This window comes from Anas platyrhynchos, chromosome 3, assembly GCF_047663525.1.
Source record: "Anas platyrhynchos isolate ZD024472 breed Pekin duck chromosome 3, IASCAAS_PekinDuck_T2T, whole genome shotgun sequence".
NCBI lineage: Eukaryota > Metazoa > Chordata > Aves > Anseriformes > Anatidae > Anas > Anas platyrhynchos.
The window spans coordinates 39,615,364-39,628,644 of NC_092589.1; the positions used below are offsets into that span (position 1 = coordinate 39,615,364).

The 13,281-nt window shown below is 37.7% G+C and overlaps 1 protein-coding gene across 2 annotated transcripts in view; it reads right to left on the reverse strand.

Annotated features, from left to right (window-relative positions):
* The window catches only part of PRKCE (protein kinase C epsilon), a 295,014-nt gene that overhangs the window by 191,185 nt on the left and 90,548 nt on the right, over positions 1-13,281 (reverse strand). For both annotated transcript variants that reach the window (XM_005009801.6, XM_038177630.2), the window contains exon 2: positions 1,652-1,715. In XM_005009801.6, coding sequence (XP_005009858.3) covers positions 1,652-1,715 — 64 coding nt within the window. The remainder of the gene's footprint in view (positions 1-1,651; positions 1,716-13,281) is intronic.

The window sequence follows — 13,281 nt, forward strand, 5'->3', positions numbered from 1 at the left end:
GAAAACCATAGCTTTCCCAGAGAATTTTGCAATGCTTTTACACAAGGCTTTTCCATGGTTACTTATTTGATAGGAAAGCTTAAAAAGTACTACTTCATTTTGTAAGCAAAACAACTTCTCTAGGGTTCAACCAAATTCACCCTAACTGAAGTCTCTGTCTTCACATAAGAACACATTTCATAAGCTGTTTTCCTCAGAGGTCTGTTTCCACATGGATTCTCCTGTTCTTATGCTCCCCTTCTACAGTAATACAATGGCACAAAAGATAGTTCTGCAAATTTCTTTCAAAGCACTGCTAAATTGTAACAGAGTAAAGCACCAAATAACATAGGTGACATTACCATAGACTTTTTCCTCCTGTATAAAAGGTTACAGAGTGTTAAAGAACTTTTGAAGAACAACTAAACACCATCTTCCTGTCCTTTGACAGTCCAGCTCATCTGAACACATCTTGCAATGCAGTAGTAATGCTATACTCGCCTGGGTATCAACCAACTATAAATGGAAGCTTGGAAGAACATCTGCTTGCCAACACATCTTAAAAACCAATACTGTCAACCACATTTTAGTTGTACCATTGACATGAGAATTAGCAAGATATGTAGAAACTGCTGTTAAAGCAATGGCTACTACTTCAATATGTAGCAAAAAAAAAAAAAAAAAGGCTAAGCATGTTTTATGTGGGTACATAGCTAGAAGACGAAGTCTAAATATTGGTTTGCTTTGTTTTTAAACATCAAGATGTAGTTCAGTATGTGTTTTTGCAAGTTACTGTTAATAATTTGTCAGCAATTCATTACAAAGAGCAGAAATATAAAACACATTCTTCCACTGTTTCTTAACTGTGCTGGGCAAAATAATTTCATTTCATACCATTTTCTATTTCAGCTCCTGTCAGGGGTTGCATGAAACTTCTTTCTGAATGAAAGATAACCTTGTTTGGCTGAGCTCTGTAAGCTACTGGGGAAAACTGATCAGAAGACATCACTTAAAACAATCAAACCCAAATGAGCCATCCTCATTTCAGCAGGTTCAGCTGTCATTGAGAGCAGAATCAATATACACAACAGAATTGTTTCTTTATAAACTCTCTTATTCCTGCCATATACCACCTGACTCCTATCCCAATTAAACAGCAGAAAAATATCTTAAGTTAATTTTTTTCTTCATTTTTTTCCCCAACATTTATCTGTCATAAAAATGAAAACACCTCTTATTGTTACAATGTTGTGCTCATTACTTGAAAAAGAAAACATTTATTGGAAAAATAACAAATATTAGTATTTATGAAAGCAAATAAACTCTCTTTTCCCCTCTTTGACATCTCATCATTTCTACCTACGTAATTAGCTAACATTCTTCCAAAAATAAGAATTTGGAGGTTTATGTTAGAAATTAATGATTCTAAACCCCTCTTCATTTGATTACTGTCCTTTTAGTCAGCATTGTTACCACTGGTGATTAACAGGTTAAGATGAACTGCAAATGCTCACTGACTCACAGGGATATACATCAAAATGTACTCACTTTAACTTGAGATTGTACAGATTACGAGGGCATTGGTACAGCACCTTCTCTAATACTTCTGTTGTAAATGCCCTTAAAGATTCCATTCATGAAAGAATAAGAAAAAAATATTTAAAGTCCCTACCTTCACCTGATGATCCTGAAAGGTCTATGATGACATACACTCTCCCTTCTGGCTCCAAGTCAATCTGCAATCAAGAAGAGAATTAAAAGAAAACTTAGAATGGCTCCCAAAGCAAGTGATTGCACATGCAAGGAAACCCAAAGTTTCCAAAACTTGTGAAGCCAAAGTATAGGCAAAACACGGGCCAGTCTATAGTTCACTACTAACACAGTCTCCTTTTGCAAAGAGGTGTTGAGGCACTTCTACAAGAGGACCTTCCACCTCCCTGAAGTGAAAAAGAAACGTGTACCTTTAGCACTGGGAAAGCTTGAATGCAGTGAATTTTACAAATCAAACATTTAAAACACTGTTCTTGGAAACAGTGGTTTTTGTATGGCAGCAGTCAAGGAACAAAGTTAAATAGCAGTATCAAGTAACTTTTTGACTGTAATTTATACTGAGCCCAGCTATGCAAATGTGAAAAACAACACTGTAACCTATTCAGATCCCAGCAAGCCAGATCAGCTCTGGTGGCAGAATAGGGGAAAAAATCAACACACAGCTCGTATAGTGGGTTAACACGTGTTTATAATACTCCCTTTGTATTCCCAGTGGGAGAAAGAAATACATGATTTATCCTTTTTCTCTGAAATACAAAATTAATTTATTTCTGCAATGGTAGATTTTAAGGAGTCTGCTTTTGTAGAGATCACTTTTAGCATGAAATTCAGGTTCTCAGTATCAAGCTGCTGTATTTAAATGCATATTTGTATAGCCTGCAAAAACTTCAGGTACTGCATTGATCTCATTACAAATCCTTCTGTATTTTACCACATATTTACCACATCACCAACTCTAATTACTGCTCAATTTCTGTATATTCTGGGTGCCCCACACATTACAGACAATTTTTGTAGTCATTTTTCTCTCAAAAATTAAACTAAAATTAAACTAAAACACTTAGTTTTAGCTTTTAATGTCACACTGCAGTTGTCACATAATTTCATAGGCTGCAAGTGAAGCCAACATGGTGTTCATTAATGCTGTATTTTCTTCCATTTTGGTAAGTAAAACACATAAATCTGGAAACTTGAAGTTATGGCACCTCAGTCACAAGGGACCTCATCCACTAGGGTCCATTCCATGTCCCACCACCCCAAAAAGGTGCAGGGCACTGAGGCAGCCCCAGCCTGGGCCTGGCTCAGTGGGTCCCATGGCAGGGCAGGGCAGAGCTGTGGGGACCTGGAGCCCAGCACTGCTACAGCCCCTCAGGGGCAGAGCCCTGGGTTGACGTAGGGACCTAGGCAGAGGGTGGGAGCCTCCTAAGCCCACGCAGCAGTGCCTAGGGCTTGCAGTCAGAAGTAGGCTTCCTGCGCCCTCACCTCACCGCACCTCCTCCCACTCCATGCCACAGGGGAAAGTGGGCCTCATTTCACCAACCCCAGACTTTGGCGGACACAAACTATACTCAGCTGCCTCTGAAGTCAGTCACAAGTGACCTTAGGGCATGGCTTTAGGCTGGAGTAAGATGGCAATCTGGAGATCACTAATTGACATTAATAACTTGGGAGACCACTTGGTTCATCTTTGCAAGTTAGCAAGTAAATGAACATGCAAAACAGAGCTTCGCTAACACATAAGATATACTCCAATCTTTTTGACAACCACAACTTGAATTTAACTATTAATGATAATTCAGAAGCTTCATAACTAAACAACATATTACATCACACAGGTGAGGATGTCACACATTTCTTCATGACATGAAAGCAGAACTTGCCGATTAAGTCAGGTGAAATGGTAATCTCAGGATTGTTTTGCCAAGAACTGGTCAGTTTTCTTCATAAAAGAGATTCTCCACAAGGACCATCAAAACTTGAGCCTGCAGGCAGCATTTGGAGTAAACTGTAGTTGAACTCCGTCCACATAGGGTGTAACAGAGACCCAAGCTCAGCGCTCTCCTGCCAATCTGCTCAGCCAGCATGCCCAGCGTCTCGCTGCACTGTGGTGGAAGGAAGGAACGAGATACCAAGATGTCCGGTCTGCACCAGGCTTTGTCTGCCTGCATTCAGCAGGTAGCTTCACGGGGCTACATTTTTTGTCACCGTCCTTCTGCTTCCACCTTTCCCTCATCACCCGGGAGGACCTTTACAGCAGAGGTTCTCTGCTGTTTCCCTCTCCTGGGCCACAGCTGTTGAAACCATCAGGGTAACATATGCTCCTCTTTCCACAAGCCAGCTTTTCACAAAAATCCTTCTGTGACTTTTAAGAAAGAGACGGTAGACAAATTCACAGGTCTGATGTCACCAGACCCACGGATTAAGAAAATGATCTCAGCAGCTGTATTTTAAATAGACAAGTCAGGAAATCGGTGTTAGCAAGGCCAGGGGTTACTCAGAGGAGAGGAAAATGAAAGCGTGGTTGAGTGTTTTTTCCATAAATAAAGTGCTCAATATTGAGTAAAGACATTTTTAACAATTTCTGAACTGGCAGCATGAGGGGCGGGAGGGGGTGCTTTTTGTTTTAAATAAAGCTACTGATCTTGAAATACTGCTCCTCTGCCGTAGCAATTTTTAGACACAAAATGTTAGATCAGATGCACAGGTGGATGGATAGACTTTGATGTCTATGTTGAGGGCGGCTTTTGAAAAACTGCTATAGTACTCAACAGATGGCTGTATTAAAGAGGCATGCTTAATGCTCTGGTTCTTTCAGCATTATATACTGTTTGGTTAAGCTTTCAGTAAAGTACTTGATGCAGTTTAAAATCCCAGTGTGTGCGCACACATGCACAACCCCGACACCGTCCCTGCAGAAGAATCATGCATCTGAAGGAGCTGATGACCACTATCACAGTCTGCCTTCTGCTCATTTATTAAGTACAAACAGCGTTATGAACAACCCAGGAAAGACTGGAGCACTGAATGTAAGTTTTCATTATCCATCAAGTGGACCGTTTTCGTATACAATTTATTAAAAATGATGCCTAATGATTTGATTCAGATTTTTTGCTGATGTTCTGAGCTGAACAAGTTATTTATAAACAAGGGATTCTCTTTTACAAAGATTTCCCAGTCTTAAAATGCTGTAACACCAATGAGAACGAAATAGACACGTTCTTATTTTTTTAGATTTATAAAACACCCCCATTTCATTTCAGTAAGCACCTATGCTGACGGTCGCATCAGCCACATGAATCAGTACTTTTGCCAGGAACTGGCAGCTTAGTTGCCTCAGCTGACCTTACATATGAAAGATCCCTCCCCACTCCCTCCACCCTCCCCCAAGAAGCATAATCCCCCAAACTGATAGGAAACCTTATGGTCTCAGGTCTTTCATGTATCAAAGCCAGCATGGAATGAAAAGGATTGATTCAATTCTAATTTTGCATATAACACTTATAAGTGAATGTCTAGCAACAGTGGTATAAATACCTTAGAAACATTCATGCTACTAGAATAAAAGCTATGTGCATTTTCTTTCAATCTATACATAAAACTACACTTAGAAGAAAGTGGAGACTACGCAATGTCATTATACAAGTAAGCATAAAAGAAGAACAGCACAATCTAAAGTTCCTTTTTTTTTTTTTTTACTGGTAATTTTTGTACTGGTAGTGCAATTACTAGTACTGCTGTACTAGTAGTACAGGAGTTTTTAAACCATTATTCTATTGTTTTAGAAAAGCATTGCTTCTAAAATAATTTTTCACCAAATGTTCAGAAAGATACCACATGTGAAATGCCCTTAGACATACGTAAGACTGGTCAAATCCAGCTGGATATAAAAAGACATACCTGAATGCAATGAAAATAGTCTGATCACAGCAGTTCTTATTCTGACCCTCCGTTTTGACTAAAAATACTTCTCTCTGAATGCAGCTAAACATTTATACATGCAGAGAGATGCTATGAGAAGATGTCTAAAAAGATACAATTGTTCAAAAGGACAACAGGGAACAAGGCAAGATGCAAACTAGAATGAGATCAAGGAGCTGATACAAAAAGAGCTTTGCTGTAACCAGGATATATTGCAAAATATGTTCCTTGCACATACAGACCACACTCTCCACATGCAACAAAAGATGTAACAACCATCATTGAACAAAATGTTTGATCACTGAAGTGTTTTATCTTGGTACTGGTCTATGCTATTGTTGTGGTACTTACTAAAATACAGCGTTTTAGTAGGTACAAGTAAGATTAATTGTGAAGGCACTTTAAACAACTTCTATATGGTTAAAATAATCCTTATGTGGTAGTGTATTGAGATTGGTACAATGATTGCTGGAAAATAGCACAGAGCTTGAAAAACTCCAGGCCTGAATAAAGCATATTAGTAGTCTGTTTCAGGGAACAAAAGGCAACCATCCATAAAACCAGACATACTTTCAGAGGAAAAAACCCATGCTGAAGCCATGGCCAACTTTCAGCATATTGAAGGCATTTATATAGTTTCACAGTCATTAATGGATTTTATTTTCAACACCCTTCTGAGACATTTCCCCATCTGTAAAATGAGATACTCCCAAAGGCACAAGCTACACTGAATGACTTGCCAGAAAGTCATACAAGAAGCCTATGGTTAAACAAGAACTGAACTCTGGTCTCTGGAGGCCCAGACTACCCACTAGACCGTTTGTCCTATTCCTCACTTAAGCTTCACTTTGTCAAGCTATACACATCCTGCCTTCCTGCAGTATCAGTCAGAGACATCTAAGCACTACTTTTTTAAAACAACTTTAATGGGTACATATCTAGGAGGCAATTTCCTTTTTCTTCCATTCAGTTAATACTCATCAGTAAAAACAATCTCAAACAAGAAATTGCTGAAATATTTCTCTTCAGCATTTCCAAAGCATCACAATTCTCAGGCAACTTTGAAGTAATGCTAAATTTAAACAAACTATGCAGAAGATTATGAAAATACTTTTTCAGCTTTTCCTCAAGGTTTGCTTTCTGCAAGCTTTTACTTCCTAAATGCTTTTCTGAAAAAATTAAGTTCTAAGCTCCTCCATAAGCTCACTGCTTTCCTCCCCCTAGGTACACACTATAATTTCCAACCCCTAAAAGATATCAATCTTTGGCAGGATGTTCTTAGTCTAAGATTTTGCTGAGGAAACCACACACACACTCTAATCTTAGAGGGATAAGGGAGATTAGAATATGCTATGCTATTATTTGGGTTGTGCTGATACTTCTTATTTGCACGTGAAGATTTGCATTCTTGACCACTCTAAAGCTTAAATATTTCCATCAAAACTCAAGGATGCTTGTTTTCATTCTAGCTGGTAGCACCAGCACAGAGATTTTTTGTGCCTCATGGAGCTAACCAAGACCTGTTGTAAACAAGTGATAAACCACTGTCTTCAGTGGCTCAGTGCCACATTATCACAGGTTTTCATTTGACCATAACAACAACACAAGAAAGTCATTTAAGATTAAGTGCATTGTACTTATTTAAATGCTAACTTGTCTCTTGAGAGAAATCTAAGGATTGTCATTGACATAAAACTCAGGTCTGGAATAAACAATAACTAGACAAATGCATTTTCCATAAGCGAACTTCCTAACAGTACAAAGGTTGAGGAAGTTTTACTCTGATGTTCCCTAGCTAGACAGAATGCAAAAATACAGCAAAAAGCCTTGAGTCACAAAGCTGTTCAGGATTTTGGCAACAGTAAAAAAAAAAAAAAAAAAAAAAAAAGAAGGACTGTATAAGCAACCGAAAGAATTAAGTCATAAAACCTGCTTTGCACCTCTTGTTGTGATGTTCTAGGATTATCCGATATTTGGATAGCTTAAAGCATAAACCTCCAAGCACATGATCTGTCACTGCAGATGGTTATTTGAGTCATGTAGGACTTTAAAAGTCAGTCTGCATTAACCCATACTGAGCATAGCATAACACTGGAAAGTTTTCTCTTTGAACAACTTCTCTGAGAGAAAGGAAGAAATTAGTTTAAAGAACTAACATTACAGAGGCTGGGGGGGGGGGGGTTTGTCTGCTTGTTTTGAGGGGCATTTACTTCTCCAATTTCTATTGTATATTATTTCCACAAAGACTGTATTAAAAAAAAAAATCAGAACAGTTGTAACCTAGTAGAAAATGATTGGAAACAGAATCTGTGCTCATCTTCTGTTCCTTACCTAGATTTTTTTTTTCCTGCTTCAATTTAAATAGCTATTCCAGTACCTATTTTAACTTATTTACTAGAAAATAAAATATTAATAGTGACAAATTGCAATATATTCAAAGTGACAGAAGACTAAGCCATTTAAAAGCTTTCAAAAACACCATCTTTATTAGAACAAAAGCAATCTTCTGACAGAAACAACAGGCTAGAGGTAAGATTAAACTTGTAAACTGCCCCTAGCCTTCTCACCTGAATACCTAGCAAGTTCACCTAAAACTGATAGCTTTGTAATAAGCTCTGGTGGGTCAGGAAAACAGCAGAGAAAATTTTATTTTCAGACCCAACACAATAATATAATTGAAAATTAACAGATTTCACAAGATTCATGATTAATTACATGAGATAAACTTGACTTGTAAAGAAATTGCCTGAAAACACCAGTAATATGATGAGCAAACTTTCCTAGAATCTGTTTACCTTCATTTTTTTCTTCCTCCACAGACTCTTGCTCTTCTGGCCAAATAAATCAGAAATTGGGTCTCTCTGAGAGCCAGTGCACTGCCACAAAGTTCAAAAATCTGCCTTTCATTACAAATGTTACATATTTGATTATTATAATTACAGAGAAACTTAACACAGCTTGCCGCATTGTAATTGACCACAATGATATACATAAAAGTTAAGACATTTTGGCCACAGGGGATTCTACCATTTATTTACTTATACTCAAAAGTCAACAAAAAGACATCAAACATCTTGCATGACCTACAGAAAAGATCAAACACTTCCCAGTGCCAGACACATGTACAGACATAATACAGAACAGAAGCAGCCAGGGAATGACAAGATTCAGATAAAATAACCACAGTGTTCAGAAATCAATTCTCGAAGAAGAGTCCTTCCATTACTTACTATCACATACACCAATATTCAATTGCAGCATCCTGAATCACGTGATACAACTTTGATCTTCCACAACCTATTGTACTTAAGGCCTCCCAGGCGTCAGCCGAAGAACATTTTTCAATGAATGGCAGTATACAGATGCATGTGTTTGTGCCCAAGAACACACATCCACACATACAGAAATCACACGCTTATTTTGTGTATTGCAAGGAATAACAACTTTTGTGGACCACTGAATTGGGACTAGAGTGTTCATGGTTCATTTTCTGTTAGAGGCCAGAATGTTAGCTTGGACAGATGGCTTTATTTACAAACAGCAAGATAGCAGAGCAGTACAAATGGCTGCAAAGGCACCAAGCAGCATGACTGCAAAAGCATCACTGCACGAAACCAAGTTTCTGACTCGCTGATCTGAAAGGAGAGAAAGACTATCTTCACTTCCTTGAAAGCTGCAGGTGGTGACAGTGTATGTAAAGCAGCAGGTATCACTACCCCACCACCTCCAAGAGATCCTCATTTCACCTTTCCTTCATACTGAGATATGGTACAAGAAAACTGCATCTGTTAACAGTTATATGCCCAAACCAGTTAGGATTTCTAAATACCTGCAATAAGAATTCATGAAATGGAAATAAATCAATGAGACATTTATTTGTGAGTGGAAAGAGAGGTCAATAACCTTAAGAGAGCAGACTGCCTAGACTAACCATTCAGGGCATTCTGCAAGCAAGCAGGTCAACTGAGAGCCAAACCAGCTAAATGTTCCATGCACGTGAGTGTGCTGCTTTGTTGGTTTAATTTAAACCAATACAGTTACTCCGAGTGTGTAAATGACTCCAGTTGATATTGTTCATTCCCCTACCTTCAAGCTACACACTAGAAATGGAGGTTGCATTATTTCAGTAGTAGTAATGAAGTACAAAGAAGCAATACAGGCCCAGAGCTAACGTAAAGTAGGTTGAGCAAGAGATGAGTTTGGCTAAAGGATGCTCAACTAGACTTTGAGCGAACAGACAGTAAAACCAACAACAAAAGTCTGCATAAAGCCTTTTACTTGAAGCATCTGCTAAATGTATTTCAATAATAAAATTAAAAAAAAAAAAAGCAAAAACCAACAACAATCACTTTTCCCAGCAGATGGTTATTTGATTTAAGGATAAAGGAACTGCATCATGTGGTAATATCTGACCTGTAATTTCATCACAATGCTTTTCAAAATCTGTTAACGCACTGTGGCTAGTGTGGCAGCACTCTCCAGCCTGTAGTCTGTAGGGAAATAATTAGCCAACACAAAATATTTAAAAACATCTCCTACTTGGCTCATGAACATATTTTAAAATGTCACACTACAGAACTGCAACCACAAAAGGGAGAGGGTTACCTACATGTGTAGGAATAAAACCCTGAATTTCTACAATAGAGAATCAGGGATGCATGTAGATCACAGCTGATTACTACAGGTTAAAAATTGGTAAACACTGTTAATAAATTGTTTTGTTACAGTACAATTTCAGGTGACCACTTGTTATACATACAAGCTAAACTCAGAGCTAGCACCTTTGCTCAGTCTCAGGAATCACCCAAAAACGATGGTTTAATCACACAGATATTTGATATTTCTCCTGAATTACACTATTTTCTTTGAGTAGATGCATTTGCAACACTTTGAATAGTCATCACGAAGTAGGTATCAGCGTAACACTAAGTACATGGTAAGGAGAGGACTTCGGGATTGACAGGCACTTTTCCTGGTCATATACAACAATTTGGGTGCTCTGCACACCTTTTTCCTGTACAGTCCATTTAGTGTGTGAAGTCTCGCACATCAATATATCAAAGCAACACTACCTGTTTCCTGTAAAACATTTTTCTTCTCTTTATGGTCAAAACACTTTCCTGCACTCTTCTCCTAGGTATACTATGGTAAACTGTGACAGTATACAGCACAAAACGTGCACACAACATTATTGTATCAAGAATAAAAGAAATAACTGTACTAATTTTTATACCCTAAAATTCAGGAACATTAACAGCTGGAAGATCTAAAGTAGTATAAATTCAAATCCTTCCTACATGAGGTAGAGTAACATCCAAAGGCAGGATATAAATAAACGTGAGGAAATTGTGATATTTAAATGAGGTGAAGTTCCTCTTCATTTTCTCACCTGTTAATCCTATTCTAGTCCTACGGTTTAAAAATAAAAATAAAAAAATCTGGAACTTGCCTTCTAACCAACAACAACTGTAATTGCTTTGTTCCAGCCAGAGAGCAACAATACTTGCATATATAAAAATAAACTAAACCAACTACTGTTTATGAGTTTGAGCTCAGTTCAGCTCCCTGGGAAGAAAGGAGAAAAGCCTTTCTTATCTGAAAGGCAACCACATTAAGTGTTCTCTCTACGTGTACTCATGATAGAAATTAATCCTCCATTAGGAAGGAAGCTGCCTGATCCAGTGTGCTGCAAACGGACAAAGTGTACTCTCACGCTCGCTGGAACTTCCAAGTAGCTTGTTGATGATGTTCAACACCAACATCAGCTGCAAGCCAGAGTTCATCAGCACAGAGAAGAAAAATTCTGATTGATAAATTCTTACTACTCTGCTTTGCCAATTTGATTTAGACGTGAATGAGATTTTTACCTCTCCTAGTGAAAGTGGCTGAAAATACAGAATATGCAGTTATGATAGGCCTGGAGATGTGCCCAGAAGTATCTTCGATCTCAGTAACCGGCTATGAATTACTGGGCTCTTTCCCCCATGTTTCCAGAAAATGAACGTTTTATTTTTAGGAAATATCCCTATAAACTATGAAGATTTGCTTGAAAGTTCTCCAGCATCCCAGCCACTCCTCTTTCTGTGGGAAACTGGTAATTTAATGCTACAAAATCCCTCTTTTACTTCACAATCAGTTGGAGTGTACCCTGTTTGAAATTTTGGCTGAAAACCAACCTGCCCAAGCACTGCTGAACACCAGAGAGGCTTCTAAGCATACACAGCATATTGACTGCTTTCATTTGTTGTTACAAGTCTTGCCTTCCCATCCTGGCCAAAAGAGAAGGCCACCAGCCTAATACAGAGACTGAAATAGCTTCAGTTAAAAAAGAGAAGTGAATGAGAAGAACAAAGGACCATGGACAGAGAGACAATCATGGGAATGTACAGAACCAAAAACGCCATGTACAGCCCAGAGGTGACATGAAGCCAGTCACAACCAAAGCAAGAGGAAGTAAAATAATAAGTCAAAAAGAAAGCTATGATAAAATTACTTTAAAAATACTAAATTTTATTTTGCAAAGAGATACATTACCTCTTTTAATCTCATTCTTAAATGTTAGAATGCTTCTTGTCACTATTTCAGTTGTCCTGCCATGTTAAAAGACCTTTGTTTTCCCCTAATACAAGGAATAAGCTTTTTAAAAGTAATAAAAAAAACTTCAGAACAGTTTTAAAATCAAGACACCAAAAATGTGATAACTTAAGGGTTTTCTTTTTATTATTTCATGGAATTACAAGCTTGTGGGTTTTTTTTTGTTTTGTTTTGCTTTGTTGTTTTTTTTTTAAAGTAAGATGTTTCAGGGTGAACATCCTTTTAATTCATTGCCTTTATTAGTTAAAATATAATCTTTTTTTTTTTTTTTTTTTTTAAATTCATTAAGAGATAGCAGAAATGACACAAAAATACTTATTTTCCAGTTTTGGTTTGTTTTGCTTTTTTAAATTCTTTTTTTCAGCAAACTTTAAGATGAAAGCATGAATACACAGGCTTCAAGAATAAACACTCATTTGTTGGGTTAAAGATAGAAGGAAAAAGTATGTTCTACACAAATATTCTCTATGTCCTTTCACATATGTATCTGTAACCTTAGCTGCTTTATAGCAAACATGAACATTACAATAAACAAACATTAAATGATATACAAACCACAATAGTAAAACAGAATTGGCATCAAGTATTTAAACAAAAGTATCCTTCCTGGAAATAGCTCTATTTAGAGCCTGCCAAGAATTGCGTTGATTCAGAAACTTTGTTCAAGTTATATCAAAAGTTAGGTTTTAAAGAAATTCAAGAGACAAAAGAAGAAAACAGAATTAAGAAAATCAGAGTGACTTGCAAAAATATCTTTGCTTTGTATGTTTATTTGTTAGTTTAGAATGGAAGATTTCATTCTACCTTCACACTGGGTGACACACAATACTGCAAGCAATATTTAGAGATTGGCTGCCATGTGGACCCATCGGCCTTTTTTCATGCTTACCGCCAAATCCAGACCAACACCATGCTTGTAGCCACCAACCTATGCCCCCAGACTTCACTGTCCTCAGCCCTGTCCAGTTTGGGGCCTTTTAAATAAGTCACAGGATGTGGAAAGAGACTGAAAGGAGAAGAAACTTGGTGCTGTTGTCTTTTTAAGGCAGGACAAGCACAGTGAGTATGAAAGGGATTAGACTGACCATTAAACTCCATATGATGCTTCTATATAGTAAATATAGTTCATAGCTCCTGCCTACTAGATCTCCAGCCTTGCATAGAGAGTCACAAGCTTTCCAGTGCTGCAAGCAGAAACACTACAAGAACATGGAAGCAGAGCAATTTGTCACTGTTTCA